This window comes from Apostichopus japonicus, chromosome 3, assembly GCF_037975245.1.
Source record: "Apostichopus japonicus isolate 1M-3 chromosome 3, ASM3797524v1, whole genome shotgun sequence".
Classification (NCBI taxonomy): Eukaryota; Metazoa; Echinodermata; class Holothuroidea; order Aspidochirotida; family Stichopodidae; genus Apostichopus; species Apostichopus japonicus.
In genome coordinates, this window is record NC_092563.1 from 4,055,598 (window position 1) to 4,073,065 (window position 17,468).

Genomic DNA, 17,468 nt, shown 5'->3' on the forward strand with positions numbered 1-17,468 from the left:
GGGATCAAAAGATCATCCTTGAACACATTCTACTCTCCTCTCAGAGAATTCTCTTGACTTCCTTTTGGATTAACGAGCTCGATCCTTTCAGGATTTGTGGAACTTCTTTCTTCTCTTTGTCTGTTTCTTTTTGTTACTTCTGCGAAGCTATAATCCAAATATAAACAGTAATGAATGCAAACAGTAAAATATCACATTTAGCACTCACCCAAATACTATTTACAAAGATCAGTGTCTGCTATGTTATATTGGTAGATGCACAAAGAGACAACATTTACGCAAAATACATTGACATTGTTTGGAAAATTCTCATTTTGAAAAAAAAAAAAGATATTAAAGAGATATGCTGAACAAAGCAAAGTATTGTTCAAATTCATCTTCTTTGGTTTTGGATTCGATTTCTACCTTTCAGATTCAGAATGGTCTTAAACTTAGGATGGCTTTACACTATCAAGAATCCATGAGATATATTTTAATTTGAACTGTAGTTGCAAATGTTCAATTATATTTCTGTGTACACTCAGCAGATATGCGATATTCCAGAGTCAGACGATGAGAGATATAATATGGTGTACATGAAATGGATTGTTTGCTTTAAACCTTAGTTGCCAGTGTACTCTTAATTCAATGCTTCGACATAATGCAAATTTGGATGAATCATCGTTACCTACATGATACGTTACTATCTACATTTTCATGTTTGCACACCGTCTTGTCAACAAATATATACATTCCTACAAGTTCAGCACCACAACCATATTATCTTCAAGATAAATCGTGCTATCAGAACCTAATTTTCACCCACTGGTGCAGGAAGTTTGCTTCTATGTTTTGGACAAAAACAAATATATATATAGATATCACCTGTTGCTGCTTGAGTATCTCTTTAAAGGAGGAACTTACAAACACAAGAAAAGCAGGTTATTTGGAAATACAAACTTCCTTAAGTCAAAAATGTAAGCTCACTGTTAAGTTTTATCATTTGTCAATGTGATGGTTTTATTATAAATTAATTTGACTATCCCAAGATTTGTTAATTTGCTTAAGTTTCATCGTTCTCCTCAAACTTCAGTTCGTGCCTGAACCACCAAAATATGCAAACAAAGGTGTTTACTCTTTATTAATATAAAATAACAAACTATTTTCACATTTATTGTTGTTCTTTAATAAGTAAGTAAATGTTAACTTACTCTGCTGGATACTTTGGACCTAAGAAGAAATAAAAATGAAAAGAAGAAAATAAAACTGTTTTCTTTTTCTTTGTACTCGTTATATATAATGAACACATTTTAAGATATAATGACCAAAGGCAGACACAGAAAAAGAGGACCCAACTTCAGTGAAATTAGGTTTGTCTGTTAGTTAAAATCATTATCAATATGCCAGTAAATAAAAACTGCTAAAATAGAAAATATTTCAAAATCTCAAATTCATGAAAACCATTCCATCTCATTATACTAAAAAGCATGTTGTTATTGTCGTTTTTCTCTTTCCGGTATATATTTTCACCCTTGACCAAGCAGACAGCGAAGAAGAACAAATATCTTTCTTCATGTTTCACTCAAGACAGATTAGACTCTATCCCATTCTGGTCACTGTCAGTTTGCCAGACCAATATAAAAGACAATGCAAAGCCTCAGCTGCAAATCGTGTTCCGTATTTGTATTTCCATGGGAACATATTTTGGATTTGGGCCAAGCAATCATCGACTATTCATTGTACAATTTATGTAGGTTCTACCACAGATATTCAGATAACAGACTGTTACACAAGTTTATCAGACAAAAGTCGACAAGTGAAATCTCAATATGGACAATGAATCCAACGATAACCAATTCTCTATTCATTTTCCAAGCGGGCCGGAGAGAAACATTGTTTGGAGGAGAAGGACACCTGCAACCAACATCTCACTATAACTAGAGTAGAGTAATTAGAGGGTAGGCTGGTACAGTGCTCAAGGCAAAGGCCTTAAAAGGCCTACCATACTCAGAGCAGCATGAGGAAGGGGGAGGGGGGGGTTTAGACTGAAATCTGTTGCGGGCCCGGATTGCCTATTAAGAACCTCTGCACTAGTGGCTTTCACACTATGCTGTTTGCTTAACAATGTACAAAAGAGAAAAACTATGAAACCACAATTGTTTGGAAACAAAACAAGAGATTACATAATATACATTTAAATATTATTCTTACTTCTTCTTTGCTGGCGTGTCTCTCTCCTCTCCTTTGGAATCGTCTACTAAAGCGCTGATGTTGTCAAATTTAGTCAGCTCTTCCAGACCTGTCATGGTCTCACCCTTCCTCTTTAAGTTCTGTGGAAATGAGAGGAAAACAAATTAATTAATTAGAGGGAAAAAATAGTAACAATGTGACCAAAAATGGTTTAGAGTGCCAGCCAAATGCTAGTACAGAAGACCGGACATGAATGGCAATTTAAATTTTTAGTAGAATACTAAAATTTGGCTGAAATATTGTTGTTTACTATTTTCCAATGGATTAGGGAGCCAACAGAAGCTAATATGAAACTGGTATCTATGTGATGATCGTGGATAAACACCGATTTAAACCAAGACTTCTGATTTTAATGAGTGTTTAGAGAATTACAGGCCATGTGTGTGATTATCGCTCTCATTTCAATTTTCCGGGACCCGCCCTTAAAAAAATTCATCTGACTGACGACGAGGGTGAAGTTATGACGAAAAAAGGTTTGTTTCAAAACCATTGAAAGAAGAGAACTAAACCTCGGTTCTCAAGTCGCAAACTTAAATAATGACTCTTACCTTCTGTTTCCTGGTGACAGGAAGTCTGATAAAATTGCCTTCCTCAAACCTGTGAAATACAATCAGAGAAAGGTTAAAGGGTTTAAAGAGATAGAGATGAAACATAAACATGAGACTGCATGCAGCCTTGGATGGCACTTTCAAATCATAAAATAACTTGTCACTAAATTCAGCAATTATGCCCTCCTAAAGCTACAATACTTAAAAAAGTTGACCCAAAAAGCTGGCCTAAGATGTTGCAGTCGGTAGCTTGACCAGAATACTCTGCAATAAACCATAGACAAGATAGAGATCTTTTCAGACAAATAATTGATGATTCAAATCTACTCAAACTGCTTTTATCACAGAAACACATTTCAAACAAAATGTTCTTCATTTGCAGGATTATTTGGGAAGGAAAACAAGATGGATTGAGTCAACAAAGTGCCTTCATATGAAACGACTATTTGGAAACGATTTAAACAATCCAACTAGTACTGCTCTAATTATTCCAGTATTCAGTGTATTATAAAGAGAGATGGAAAAACAAGTTACTCTTGTTGATGTTTAGCTGCTTCGTGAAATCTTCGGGTCGGTGCTGTACCTCTTTCCTGCAATGAAAAAAAAAAATCCGTTCCTGTAACATAAACATATTTAATCTTCCATCTGAATCTGGTGACAGATAGGTCGACAAGTTAAAATACAACATCAAACTTCAAAAATTTAGGCTAGTTACTGGCTAAATAAATAATGCCAAGGGATTTCTCCATTTGCCAGTAGAAAGATAAAAGAAAGTTGCATTTTCCACAGGAGAATATTAATGTGACAAACACGAGTCTGGTAATAGTCGTCTGTCAAAATATTAGCATGATATATTGCCAAACAAGAGGTACCGTACTATTGCTTATTTATATTATCAGCAAATACTCTTGGGCTGCTCCCATGTGCCTGTACAGTATCTGACCTGTGCTCTAACTGGCAAAAATACCATTGGGAATTTCTCTAAGCACTAGCAGCTTTTAGCAAGTGGCTACAAAAATGTTGAAATTCTTTCTTTTTTAACTCATCATATACCTCTGGCAAGTCAGTATTTCTAAATGTTTTAACTAATTTTGTTAGCCACCTCCATCCCCTTCTCTCCCTTCATTAGTCCATTCATATCATTCCACTCCTCTTTGCCCTCTCTCTTCCCTGTCTAAATATTACCCCTCTCTCCATTTCTTGCCTCATCCACCCCTACCCCTCTCAGCCCCTCCTACCCTCTCTCTGTCCTTCCTACCACCAACACTCCCCCTTCTCTATTTGGAATAATTCATCCAGTGTCTCATAGCAAAATGCTCTGCAAAATTGCTGTACAAGTGATGAGATGTGAAGCAGTTTTTTGTAGACAGGAACTACATAATATCTTCAAGATTCAGTGCCTTCAAAACTGCTGCACAATTTTTGAAGAATAAATTATTCCCTACTCTTACAACCCTCTTCCGTGCCCTGAATATGACAGGCCACGTCTGTGACAGCAAAGTACTTCAGATACTGACCGACCATTTAGATTCTATTCACTAGACGTGGATGCACTTCAATAAGCAATAAGAATACCAAAACATTTCCATAAAATTGTTACTATCAAACTCTTCCACTAACTGCAGAGAATTATGAATTATGCATAAGGGGTGCTAAAGGTAATAACGGAACTAATGACTTCTAACCACAAGTACTGTTCTGTATTTAATATAAAAGCCAGGTGTGTCAATTTTCAGGGCAGAATTTTGGTTGTCACAGCAACAAAGTTTTTTTTCCAGATAGTAAAAGGGGTCCAACAGTTAGTATACTTAGTACAAATTGATAAGGTTATCTTTTAGGGAATGTTAAAGACTGCTTTTGATCAGCAGACCAAATCTTTAATCTGCTCAGACGATTAGACAAACCATGCTGTAAAACTTTCCTCTTTTCCTTCTATATGCAGTAATTATGGTTAATGGAAACAAGACAAAATTTACATAATCTGATCGTTATCACTATTTCATAAACATTCATTTGATGAAAGTCTGGAGTTTAAGGTTATGATGGTTTGAGGTGTTTTACTTCATACTGTTTACAATATTCCATCGTTAAATGTACAATCCATTGGTTGTTCACTTAATTAAATAAACATGCTGAAAATATCATGCATCTCATAGCACTTTGTTTGACAAATTCAAAGAGCTGCTTCAATGACACACAGGCTAGCTTATATGTGATTAAATAGTATGTAGTGTGGTACATAAAGGTAAACATATTTAGCATTGTGTTGTATACCTCTTTGTGCCCAACCCATGTATTATTCACACTACACTAAAAACAAAAACATAAGACATCAAAGTGAAGTACAATTATTCTGCTACTTTCGATAACAAGTTATGAGTGGTTATAAAGCAATAAAGGAATGTTTGTGTCCCACACATTTCATATACTGTTTCTTTACTCATGCAATGTTGCAAATGTTGAAGCTTTTCTCCAAACTGCATAGTTTCTGGTGCAAGTTAGGTGAAGTGAAGTAACTGAATAACGTTTCCAGATGTATTATCTTTCCTTCAACCAATACGAATGGCATCAATGAAGGCACTGTGTCAAAAGTAGGATGCTGATGGGGGCTGCAGCTTCCTGCAGCCAGGCTGCATACAAAATTATCTTCTGCGCTGTGCAGTTTCCCTCAATAGGAACTGCTGGCCTAGTCGAGATAATCTCTATTGTTTTTCATTGATTTAGCCTAGCTGCAGGGGATTTTACAGGCTGCTGCAGCTTCTCTTTGACACAGTAACAGGAATAACAAGTACAAAGCTGTGCAGCAAGCCAATAAAAATTGTGCAAAGTGAGAAAGGTAGCCAAAGAGGAGAGAGAACTGATGAAGATACTCACTGCAATCTCTTCTGGTTCCTCATTGTATTGGTCTGTCGAATCAAGAAAGAAAAACAATGTTCAGGATACATCTTGGAAATATTGTTGGATTTATCCCAGCTTACGATCAGATTAAATTTTGAAACAGTCTACATGCACTGTATACAAACTAGCAATGAGATGTAATCTAGCAAAACGACTACATTTTTTGCTGAAAGGCAGAAAGAAAAAGAATCCAGTTTCTAGACACCGACAAGAAACAGCGAACACTGAAATGGCCAACTTTGTTTTGTATTTTTTGTCCATTCCTACGTTTTGTTTTTTCTTTCTGACGCCCATTTGTGTCTAGAAAACTCTCTTTAAAAATATTGTCTGTAAGAAAGAATCATACACCAAAAGATATAATATGCAACATTAAAAACTACCACGGCAACGCAAAGTTGCATATAGCTAGTAAACTTTCAAAAGAAACCAAACATGTCAGTCACACCAGTATTAAACAGTTTAGTCCCACACTTTAGAATATGCTGGGTCGCAGCTGTCTCTTAAACCATGACCATCAGCAGTGCGGTTCTAACCTCTCAGCTCTCGTATCAGTGAACTGCTCAGGGCTCTTCGTTTGGCCTTCTCAATCAGCCTGTCCTTCTTCTCTTGGACTGTGAGGTCTCCATCTATCAAAACAGAAGAAGGAAGAAGCAGTAAGAGATGTGTCTGTAAAATATGATTAGACTCCTAGATAGCTACCATATTAAACTATGTGCATCTCATTCAATTTATATTATATTTTGAATTTACTGCACCAAACTTCCTGAAAAGATTTTAATTTCCCTACATATTGCTGGCAATGCCTGCTACAAGTTTTATTTAACTACAGAACAGAGGTACCCAATCATGAAATCTTACAAGCGCTATATAAATATTCTCAAGTGCTCACCAAAGTGCATTGCGGAGACCTTCGGAGGGACGTACTTCTGCGGTCCTTTCTCCTCGGCATCATCTTCATCGTCACCTTCCTCTTCCGAATCTTCCTGCTGAAGCTGCAGGATAAAAATTAGAAAACGAATTCAGAATATAATTGAAACAGATTATTTTTTCCTTCCCTATCCCAAATAGTAAACTGGGATAAATAAATTGAAATTTTGATTAACAGAGGGTGAAAGGTTGAACAATATTTAAAAGGGCGCGTTCAGTTTTCAGGACTGATTCCATCGTGACTTGAAACTGGCAAAATCGTGATCAGTTGTAGTCTTAGGGCACATGCACGATGCCCGACTGTCCACAATTTTCTACGCAACCACAGTCTAGTTGAATCTGGTCGTGATCAATAAGTCAGGCAGTGTGTGGTGGCGGGCTTTACATAACCACCGATCTAGAGGTGACCGAATAATCCAACGCTTCTCTTTCCTTACCTTGCTGACGAGATTGTCTGGATTGGGCTTGAATCTTCTCGGATCGTTAGGTGCAATCTCTCCTGAGGTCGCAGTCTTGATGAGTTTGTCGACCTGATAACGAATCTTCATGTCGACCGGACGCATCTTTTCTAGAACCGTCCTGGTCTCGACGAGTCTCTCGATTGTCTTATCTCCCTCAAGTTTCTTCCCTTCTGATTTCATCAACATCAAATGTGTGAGGTCAATGACGTAGCTGCAAAGGAAATATATGTTTAATCGGTCAAGGATCGATGCACCGATACATGTAAGATGAAGATTGAAAAGTTAGGAAAACCATCACTAAAAGTGTGTTTAAATTCAATGATTACAAGCCTTACACACAACGCAATAGGCTACAATGAAAAGGAAAACTCAACCGTAAAGATTCATTGCCAGAAAATCGTACATCTATTGCACTTGAACATGTGCATCCAATCTGCAGCAACTATTACATCTGGTTTAATACACAGTAAGTGAACATACACTGCATCCTTCAAAATGGGTTTATATGTACACTGCACAGTGCATGCATTCATTGCTCAATTGAATCAACTTCTTACTTCTACACATTAATTTATGCAAGAGGCACAACATATAGAGTCATTACACAGTGCATGAATATCCCTTGCACTGTTAAACATGAACTAGATGCACAATGTTATGGAAAGCTGGAAGTGTCATGGTGTCGTCAAAAATGAAACGATCTTTCTCTTCGATCTTGCTGCAGTACATAATATTGCTGCAAAAATGTTAACATGATGACTTCTTGATGCAAGCCTAATTCATCATTTTGTTGCAAAATGGTGAATTGACAGAGATTTATCTTTATTAGTGATCAATTTATCATTTTGTTACAAAGTAATAATATGCTAGCTGAACAATTGATCATCTTGTTGGAAATTGCTGATGCATACATGTAAAAATATATGTTAACATTTGCACGGCACCTTAACATTCCCATACAATGCACTAAGTACTGTTACTCCATACTACATGAAAAAAATGAATACAACAGGACCACACTATTTACCTCAGAAGGAGTTGGTACTTGACATCTAAGAAGCTGATTCCTTTACTAGTTTTGGATTCTCCATTTTCAACTTTCTTCAGGATACTTTGTATAAAATCAGTGACAGCTGAAACCTGTGAATATTATGATATCTTGTTGAAACTGCATTCATTTATGCAATGCTTGAGAGCATTGTAGAGTTATGTATAAATCCAACCAGATACAATGAGACACAACAATGTATGCATTTCATGTACAAGGAACTTAAGAGACTTAGGGTATGCTCATGGGCATATCCTACGAAAAGAGTGAAATGAAATTTTTCATAGCTAAAGTTAACTTATGAAATAATAATTAAAGAGAAAAAGAAGACAGTTTAAATGGTACGAATGATCAAATACATTACAGACGTTGTAACAAATATTACCATTCTTCAGACATAGTTTTACTCAGTAATAAAATGCTACCAAACTGTGCTATAATGTCAAATATATAAAATTAGCTAGGACTAACTGAAGAAAAAGGGTTGTTATAGCTTGTAAACTTTGTAAAGAGGTCTTCTTTTGCTGTAACAGATACAATCTTACCTGATTGGAGATTCCTTTAAAGAGGCTGGATACCTTGGAAAGGTCATCAGAACTCACCTGAACAGAAAGAAAAAAAAAAACAATAAACATCTGTAACGATGAACATGAAAGCAGACAATTAAAATGGTAAAATGTTGGATAATTGGTGAAGTAAAACAAACTAAATTTGAAACACAAAGATAAAAAATTTTGTACTAACATTCCCGTCTCAAAGGGTAGTGACAATAGGAGCTCTGTAACTGCACCAAAATTATTAAATATCCAGTACTTTTTTATGTGTTATTTCCTTAACTCCACTCATTTCAGTTATATACATAGCTCCCAACTCTTGAGAAGGCAAATGCTGGTCCACTCCACGAATCGCCGTCCTGTCCTGGGGGAGGGGTATAAGGGGAGTGGGTGTCCCCCTCGCCTATTGATTTTTTTGTTGAATCCTGGTGATGCCTACATGTAAAATGGTGGCACTTAGAAAGGCTTTTGTCACCCAAAATGTTCTGAGAAATATGCATGTTTTTGTGTGTAACATCAATAAATTGAATAGTAGGTGAAAATTCATTCTTTCCTGTGGCATGAAAATGTTCACTGCTCACCCCAATGAAAAGAAATATAGGCTAATTTGAGGTTCAAATGATGCTGTAAAGGAGGTTTTATTCTCTATTATGCTAAATGCTAAAGAAATGATGGTTGCTAAGCCAAAATTTGATTCAACTTTTTTATGTATACTTAACAATTACAATGCGGGTTTTTTCGGACGCTTGCGCGGGTCAGCGGGTTGGGTGTTAGAATGCAGGTCCAACCCGCGAATTGCGGGTCAGTTGGGAGCTCTGCATATACTTGTGATCAATTGGTCAATGTCGAGATGGACTTTTTTGAACACTTGTCATAGCTTTATAAGAATGTCTCTCCCTTGAATTTCAGAAGCATTCTACCCATTGAAGTATACTGAATCAACAGGGCACCATTTTTCATTAACAGTAAAGATACTGTTATGGAAAATGACCGAGTTTCATTCAATTTTTCATCAGAGTTAGTTTAATGTGCATGCTGTCAAAGTCTATATGTCTAAGTACTACTAACACTCTGCAGATGCATACTAAACTAAACTTGATGAGTAAATTTTCCAATTTATAGTCCTTGAAGTCACAATATAAAACCAGGATATCTGTCATTTATTGTGTCAAAAATGTGCTTTTTCACACATAGAACAGGTTATAAGTTTTAATTAACACACTGAAATTAAGTAACACAAAATCATAGCAAATTTACCACTGTGAGAAGGGCTAGCTTGAAATATTTGCTCTTGAGATTTTGTATGGTCCAGATTTATCATATTAAGTTCTTTTTACTACAGATAACAGCACTTCATTTCCCGGCACTGGAATTTCATGTTTGAACTATAAAAACGAAATCGCAGGAGTATGTAGAATACCTCCGGGTTAGGTATCCAGTGCATCAGCCGAAATACACTTAGGGCCTAGAGGGCTTAATTGCTAAATACCTTGCAACACAAGTTGCCTGCTTTAGCTGGCTGCACTGCCACACAAACTAGGTAACCAAATTACCTTTCACAAATTTCCCTTTCACAAAACAGCAAACTTAGAAAAAAAAATGAGAATCTGATTAGGCTGTAGCTGGCTGCACCATCGCAAAGACTTAGTTACCAAATTAGAAATTACCCTTCAGAAAATTCCCCCTTCACAAAAAAGCTAAATTAAAATTAATAATCAGAATCTGATTACACTTTTAGAAATAATCACAAACAAATCTTACTTTCAATCAGGTCCCATACTAATAATTATACAGCTGTATGAAACTGTACTGAACTCCCCTATGCATAGCCACAACAGCATGATATATAGGACTGAAGTTTCAGAAAAATGCTAGTATTGTATTTTTCGTTTCGTGGTAAGCACATGTTCCATTGTTGATGAGGTTTTTACCGACTCTGAGTGTAACTTGCATTAGTTTTCGTGGTTACCATACTGCTCTCGTAGTCGTACACGTAGTAAGACGTTGCTAAGTTTGTAATAACCAATGCTTCGCGAAATTACTCCCAACGCTTAATCAATGACAATCCAATGGCCCATGTTACAACGTTTCGTTCTACAACCAAAATGTCACAAGATGTATATGTGCTCTTGTGTACATTATCTGGACAATGCATCCTAAGGAAACATCAAGGTTAAGGTCTTAATTTGTCGTTTTATACTTACGTCTAGGCTTGCGTGCATCTTGATATTAATTTATAGTTCACCACTTTCATCATACCATGTGGAACGTTTTAAATAACCTTTAGTCATGGTCGGCCCTAACCTTGAAGAATACATGCGCAATTTATGGTTACACTTCATGTATATGTGGAAGGGTACATGAAATACAAAATAGGTAACGTTAGAATTAATCATGACTAGTTTCATCTTGCGAAATCAAGTGCAGAAGTGTAACAATTTTTAGCAATAGCGTCCTCTTCACAACAGGGAGAAGAAAAACTCGTTTAGACAACTCCCAGAACGGTTTCAGGTTTTAATTTGCATTTTTATTGGTCTTTGGTTTCACAAGATATATTCATTTGGTTTTAACTCAGATGAAAGCCTTCAGCTGAGGTATATGTATTGCACGATTTTGCCAAAATTCTGTCAATTTTGCCAACGTGTTTGAATGACTGTCATTTCGTTATGTTGCCTTCCATTTGGCTGAAATTTCGTAAGAGGGCATACTCACTTGCGATCATATTTTATAATTTTGAGGTCGCAAGGGGTAATTTCTGAAATTTTCAAAAATTTTACTCCTCCTAGAACTTTTGTACAAATTCACTAAAATGTTGTGGAGATGTTCAGAGGGGAAAAAATGTCGTCATGTCACGTCTGGCATCTGTATCTTTCAGTTATGATGTGCTCTTGGAGTTCATAAGTTGACAACCCCGTGTCAAATTTAATATTACGGTCCCACAAAAGCTGAACAGAACTTTTGCATACTTGAGATTATCAAGCATCATGTGATTGGTACACTGATTACACTTCAGACATCACATTTAACAACAAGTGTTAATTGATGTAGTTTCTATGGACATCCCCTACCCCCGTGTCAAATTTAGTGGAATGGTCCCAAAATAGTTTAACATAAATTTTGCATACTTGAGATTATCAAGCATGTTGTGATTGGTACTTGATTACACTTCGGACATAAGTATTGATTGATGCAGTTTTTACAAACTTACAAGCTAATCTATATAAATATCTCAGGACCTCCTTGGTGCTAATCTTAGTGCACAGTAACGAAAGAATAGGCTTGTATGGAAGCGTAGTTATGACATGTAAAGTTTTGATGAGATGCATCATACATATCCAAACATTTTAGTAGTTGTAGTAGATGAATATTTTTAACGTTTTCGTTCTGTTATTGCAAGAATGAAACATACGAAGTGCATAGGCGCGTAGCTAAGGGGGTGGGCGAAGGGGCAGCCGTCCCCCCCCCCCCCCCTTGAGCATAATTTTTTTTTTAAATTAATGTTTTTATGATATCGCTAGTAATTTCAAAAGAGAAAATGCTAAGATGCAACTTACAAGGCCTGGGAAGTGCCATTTCCAGCGATTTCCGCTTGGACCACATTGTTGCCTCGAGTCTTTCCGACAAACTGTATCCTCTTTACTTTCCGTACAGCAAATTCCAGTATTTGATTGTATTGCAGCATGAGACACTTTTTAATTACTTTTTTTTTGTGTGATCAACAACAGAACTCTTTTTATTTTTTTTATTTCCAACGAAAGGGCACTTTTAAGAGTGTAACAGTCAAATATTGTCCCCCACCCCTCCCTCCTCCCTGTGTGTCCAGCCAGACACTTATGAATTAGTGTCACGACCTGTTGAACTATTTTGTATATTCACTCCACTGCACCAGACAGTGTTTTTACTACAGGCACATGACGTATATGCAAATGTTACAGGATGTGATGTAAGTTCGACATACATCGGTATAATAAGAATAAGGACAACAATAAACGTCTGCCAACGTCTACTGTAAGAACTCACATGATCTTTTCATTTCAGTAAGTTTCACATCCGTCTGTGTTACTATGGAAACAGTTCATTTGTGACTCATATCTGGCCGCTGTGTCGGCTGATGAATCGATGTCCCATTGTAAAGCTATATAAAACAATATTTACTCTTCTTTGAAATATATAGCCGACTTTGCTGCACCGTTAATTGGTTGCTGTTTTGCAAAGCCAATACAACATTATGATATTTTCAAGCAAACATTATACACTTTCATACGTTCGGGTGGTTGGAGGAAATATATTGTCACTCTAGTAACAATGTTATAGTCATACACGGTTTTATCCCGATTTTTGCAGCTTATTTTGACGATTTCCCCGAACCGTCCCGAAACGTGGACAAATTACCGGGCAATTATGAAAGCAAGAATACAATTCCCACTAGCGAAAAAAGAACTCAACATGTTTTGACTTAACCTGTTAATTTCTTAAACCAATTCCATGCTATAGTCACGTGTTATTGATTGGTCCTCACGCATGATGAGAGATAAAAATCCATGAACTTCTCGATTATAATTGAGAGGTTATATATTTTATTTCCAGAACACTTCTCTTCTTTTCCCTCCAATATTATCGATAATTTTGCTCAGTTTGAAGCGTTCGTATTTCCTTAAGATTGATTTCAATGAACTTATAAGGCCCTCCACCCCCCCCCCCAAAGAAAAAATCCCCGCAGGGATATTGGACCAAAAAGATCCTTACGAATTGAAATCGACAAAAGACGATAAAAAAATCCATTGTCACTGTAGGGAGAGGGAGGAGAACTAGCAACTTTTTTTAGAGTGTATTACTCTTAACCCTTTCCTTGTATCCGTCCTTTCAATCTATATTTTTGTTGGGGGGGGGGGCGAAGAACATTTCCCTTTTCTTTTATTGATATTCTATAAAGCCTCAATGTTTTGTTGAGAGCGTATGATCGATCCAAGTTGCAGACGACGCATGTCTACGCACTGATAACAGTTTGCGTAAGAGGCGATATGAAAATAAAATTTCAGGTGTATAAATGATTGATGGGTATTTAATGTTTGTTGAGAGAAGTTTACGACGAATGAGGGGGGGGGCATTTACCTGTCTCGACCTTACTTTATGCAAAATGAGGCGACAGAAAATTAACATTTATAGAACAACAATGTACAGAATTTCTGTCGCAAGTTAATGCCAAGAATGATTACATTTTAGGAAACAACTGTGCAGACTACAACAAATCAATAAATTCAAATTGAAAAGTGCGAGGCATGTATAAGCAACTGTTTATGGGGAGGGGAAAGGAAGGGAAATAAAAGGGAACAAGGGGGGGGGGGGGGGCTCAACCAGCAGATGCAGCTGATTGCTATAGCTGTCTTTAATTCCCTTGACAATCCAGTACCAAGGATTGAAAGGGTGGACATTATAAAATATTTAAAATCCTGCAGTTAGAATTCAAAGTCATCAAAAGAGAGAACAAGAGGCGGAGAGAGAGGTAGAGAGAACGAGAGGGAGATATAATGGGAAAAAAAATAGATGGGCACATTTATACTTTTCACCCATATTTATTTATTCAACATCAAAACAAATAACACAATAATAAATGAAAACTTCAAAATATACAATTAACATCACCTTCATTAAATTCTTCTTAAAAAGAAAATCAATTTGACGTGTGAAAATGATTACTAATGCCGGTATGATTGTATCAGTGCAAAATTGTAATATGGTCAATTCATTTGTTATTTGCTATTTGGAGATAAAACACCTCACGTGACAAATGTAATTTTGCTAGTATTAGCGAAGAACTAATCTGGCCACTAAAATGAAAGACTGCAATTTACTTTCGATATTTAGTTATTACACCTTGCATTATAAGTACAATTATAAGTGCATAGCAAGAAGGCATAAGGGGACATAAAGATTTATGTGGACTTAACAAATTTATGAGGACTCAAATGTATGTATCGATGCTGTATCTTTGGTCTACGATACTGACCTTACTAAGAAGACATCATCAGTAGGCTATTACTATTAAAATACATCCTTTTTATTATTAATTATGTAAATGATCACTTCATAATTTGATAACAAATTTGTCGGTATCATGTATAAACCATTGCTTGCTATAGTTACAGGGTACCACAGACCTCTACCTAACTAAGGTGATCTTCACTAGATGACTCCAAAATTAAAATTTACATTGTGACACATGGTAACAATGTATTATGCTTGTCATAACCTGCTTACAGGAATCAACAAAATGGGATATATCAATGGAGAGTGACTTCATAAAGAGTATGTAATATGTGACACATGATAACTATGTATTGTGCTTGTCATAACCTGCTTACAGGAATCAACAAAATGGGATATCAATGGAGAGTGACATCATAAAGACTATGTAATCTGTAACACATGATAACTATGTATTGTGCTTGACATTACCTGTTAACAGGCAATACCTGATTACAGGAATCAACAAAATGGGATATCAATAGAGAGTGACATCATAAAGACTATGTAATCTGTGACACATGATAACTATGTATTGTGCTTGACATTACCTGTTAACAGGCAATACCTGATTACAGGAATCAACAAAATGGGATATCAATAGAGAGTGACATCATAAAGACTATGTAATCTGTGACACATGATAACTATGTATTGTGCTTGACAAATCCTGATTATAGGAATCAGCAAAGAGATATATCAAAATGGAGAGATGTTAATCCCATTTTCACACCTTCCGCCCCACCCCCCCCCCCTCCCACACACACACACAAAGGAAAATAGTCATTTGTCTTTGACATAAACATATTCCGTATAACACAAATATCAGAAAAGATGAAGTCATAAAAGTAAACTGTGTATTAAACCAGTGATATTATACCTACAGTAATTGATACAGAGAATGATCAATAAGGTTTTGTACAAAATCATCCATTGTGTATGGACAGTATATTGATTTCATGGAACTATAAGTATGAGGTCTTTAGCTAGAATATATCATTTAATGTAATCATCTATAATATGCATATTCATGTACATTGTCATGACATAACATATAATGCCCAAACAGAAAAAAAAAATGTAATGTAAATGTTTTAAATCTTTGACTATCACACTAAAGATAATGGGCTGTAACAATCCTTCAACATGATCCATGTCATAAACTACGTCTTATTTACTTCAAATCTGCTAAAAAATGTCAACCCAGTACCTTCAACAATGTCCCCCAAAGACATGGCTGGCAGTTTACAATGAAATATCATCTAAACAAAATGTGCCCTGACATATGATCAAAGAATTACATGCAAGATCATCTTCAACCAAAGATTGATCAAGTGAAAGGAATTTGCTATCATCTTCATCTTGTTAAACTGTAACTTAACACTCACCACCACTCTAACGCTATCATCCTTATACGTCTGCTCCAACGGCGATGGTTAACATGATCAATACTGACTTACATCAGTAAAACATTACTGTGAGATAAGAACAATGTCCAAAATAGCAGGCTAAAGGAATGGCAAGTACCACATGGTACAGTGTCCATAATTACTTGTCTAGCACTGATTATTTGCAATGGCTGCATAGATCTATATATTTTTTTTACTACAGTGTATATTACAGTTAAATACAAACCCACACATAAACAAAGAAAGAAAGGAACTTAAACCATTGGAAAGAATGTGGGAAAAATCCTCAAATTATTCATAACCAGTCCTTGCCTATTTTACTTGTTATGTTTGTACCAAATCAAAGAATATAGTGTTTATAACTGATTTGAGGTCACATATTAAAAGTGAATGTCAAATTCATTCTTCTGAGTAGAATCCACTCTTTTATAAATACTGTACCATAAAAGGTATTGAAACTGTGCCACTATTGAGTGAAGCCAGAATGACAGAAATGGTCCACAATTTTCACCATAACATTTTGTTAAAATACATAAATTTCTTAGGTGTGCATCTTCTTAAGACATTGGCAAAAGGTACTGTAGATATTCAAAAAAAAATTAGTGGGACTTTATCTTGACAATGAGTAAAAATTTGCCAGTTCAAACTCTTTGAAGTGCATCACAACCGAACCTACCATGCTACAATACATAGCAAGTCTTGTGTTCCTTAAATCTACTTTATTACAGTTCTTCTCACTCCTTTCATATACGTTACAGTTAATTTCAGCCGAGCATCCATCCATTTCCTGTTTTTCTCAAACATTTCTCGTTAAGCACTCATTCACTGTGCAGCATCTCATTACAAACGAGAAACCCAGAAGATACTCCAGTATAATGACATTATTATCTTCTCTACGAGCATTTACGGGCTTATATTAAAATAGGTCAGCTCCTCCTGTGCTATTGATTTCTTTCTTGCACGACCCAATCAAAGTTGGATTTTACCTAAAACCCCCCTTTTTATTCTCTCTCTCTCTACACAGCTATCTTTCCAATTTTGACGAATTTTTCATGCCTTTTGAGAGCATTTGCCGATGGAAATAATCTATTAATTCAGTTACGAATCAGGAGCTTGTGTCCATTTAGCGATAAAATTGAATCATTCAAGCCTTGGTGAACAAAGCCGGTTCTTGAGTGTCAGCTATAAGCTAGTGGAAACAACGAAAGATTTCATTCACAGAAAGAATTTTAGACCTTTGGCAAAACTGCGATCAGAAAATATGCAAGAGATGTGCATCTTGTTGTACATAGCTTAAAGGTACTGAATGATGTCAACAGTTAGGAAAAAGCTAGAAAAGTGAGGGAGAAAAAATAAACTTGAGATATCTT

General features: G+C 36.0%; 1 protein-coding gene across 1 annotated transcript; it reads right to left on the reverse strand.

Moving 5' to 3' along the window:
* Positions 1-6: 6 nt before the first annotated feature.
* On the reverse strand, positions 7-10,970 carry LOC139960660 (neuroguidin-like). The gene is made up of 12 exons (XM_071959212.1): positions 10,870-10,970; positions 8,657-8,713; positions 8,091-8,203; positions 7,040-7,274; positions 6,565-6,667; positions 6,209-6,301; positions 5,652-5,683; positions 3,312-3,367; positions 2,778-2,826; positions 2,191-2,309; positions 1,191-1,209; positions 7-147 (listed from the first exon to the last, which is right to left on the reverse strand). The coding sequence occupies exons 1-12, from the start codon at positions 10,885-10,887 to the stop codon at positions 88-90; spliced, it is 954 nt and encodes a 317-aa protein (XP_071815313.1). The 5' UTR covers positions 10,888-10,970; the 3' UTR covers positions 7-87.
* Positions 10,971-17,468: the final 6,498 nt, after the last annotated feature.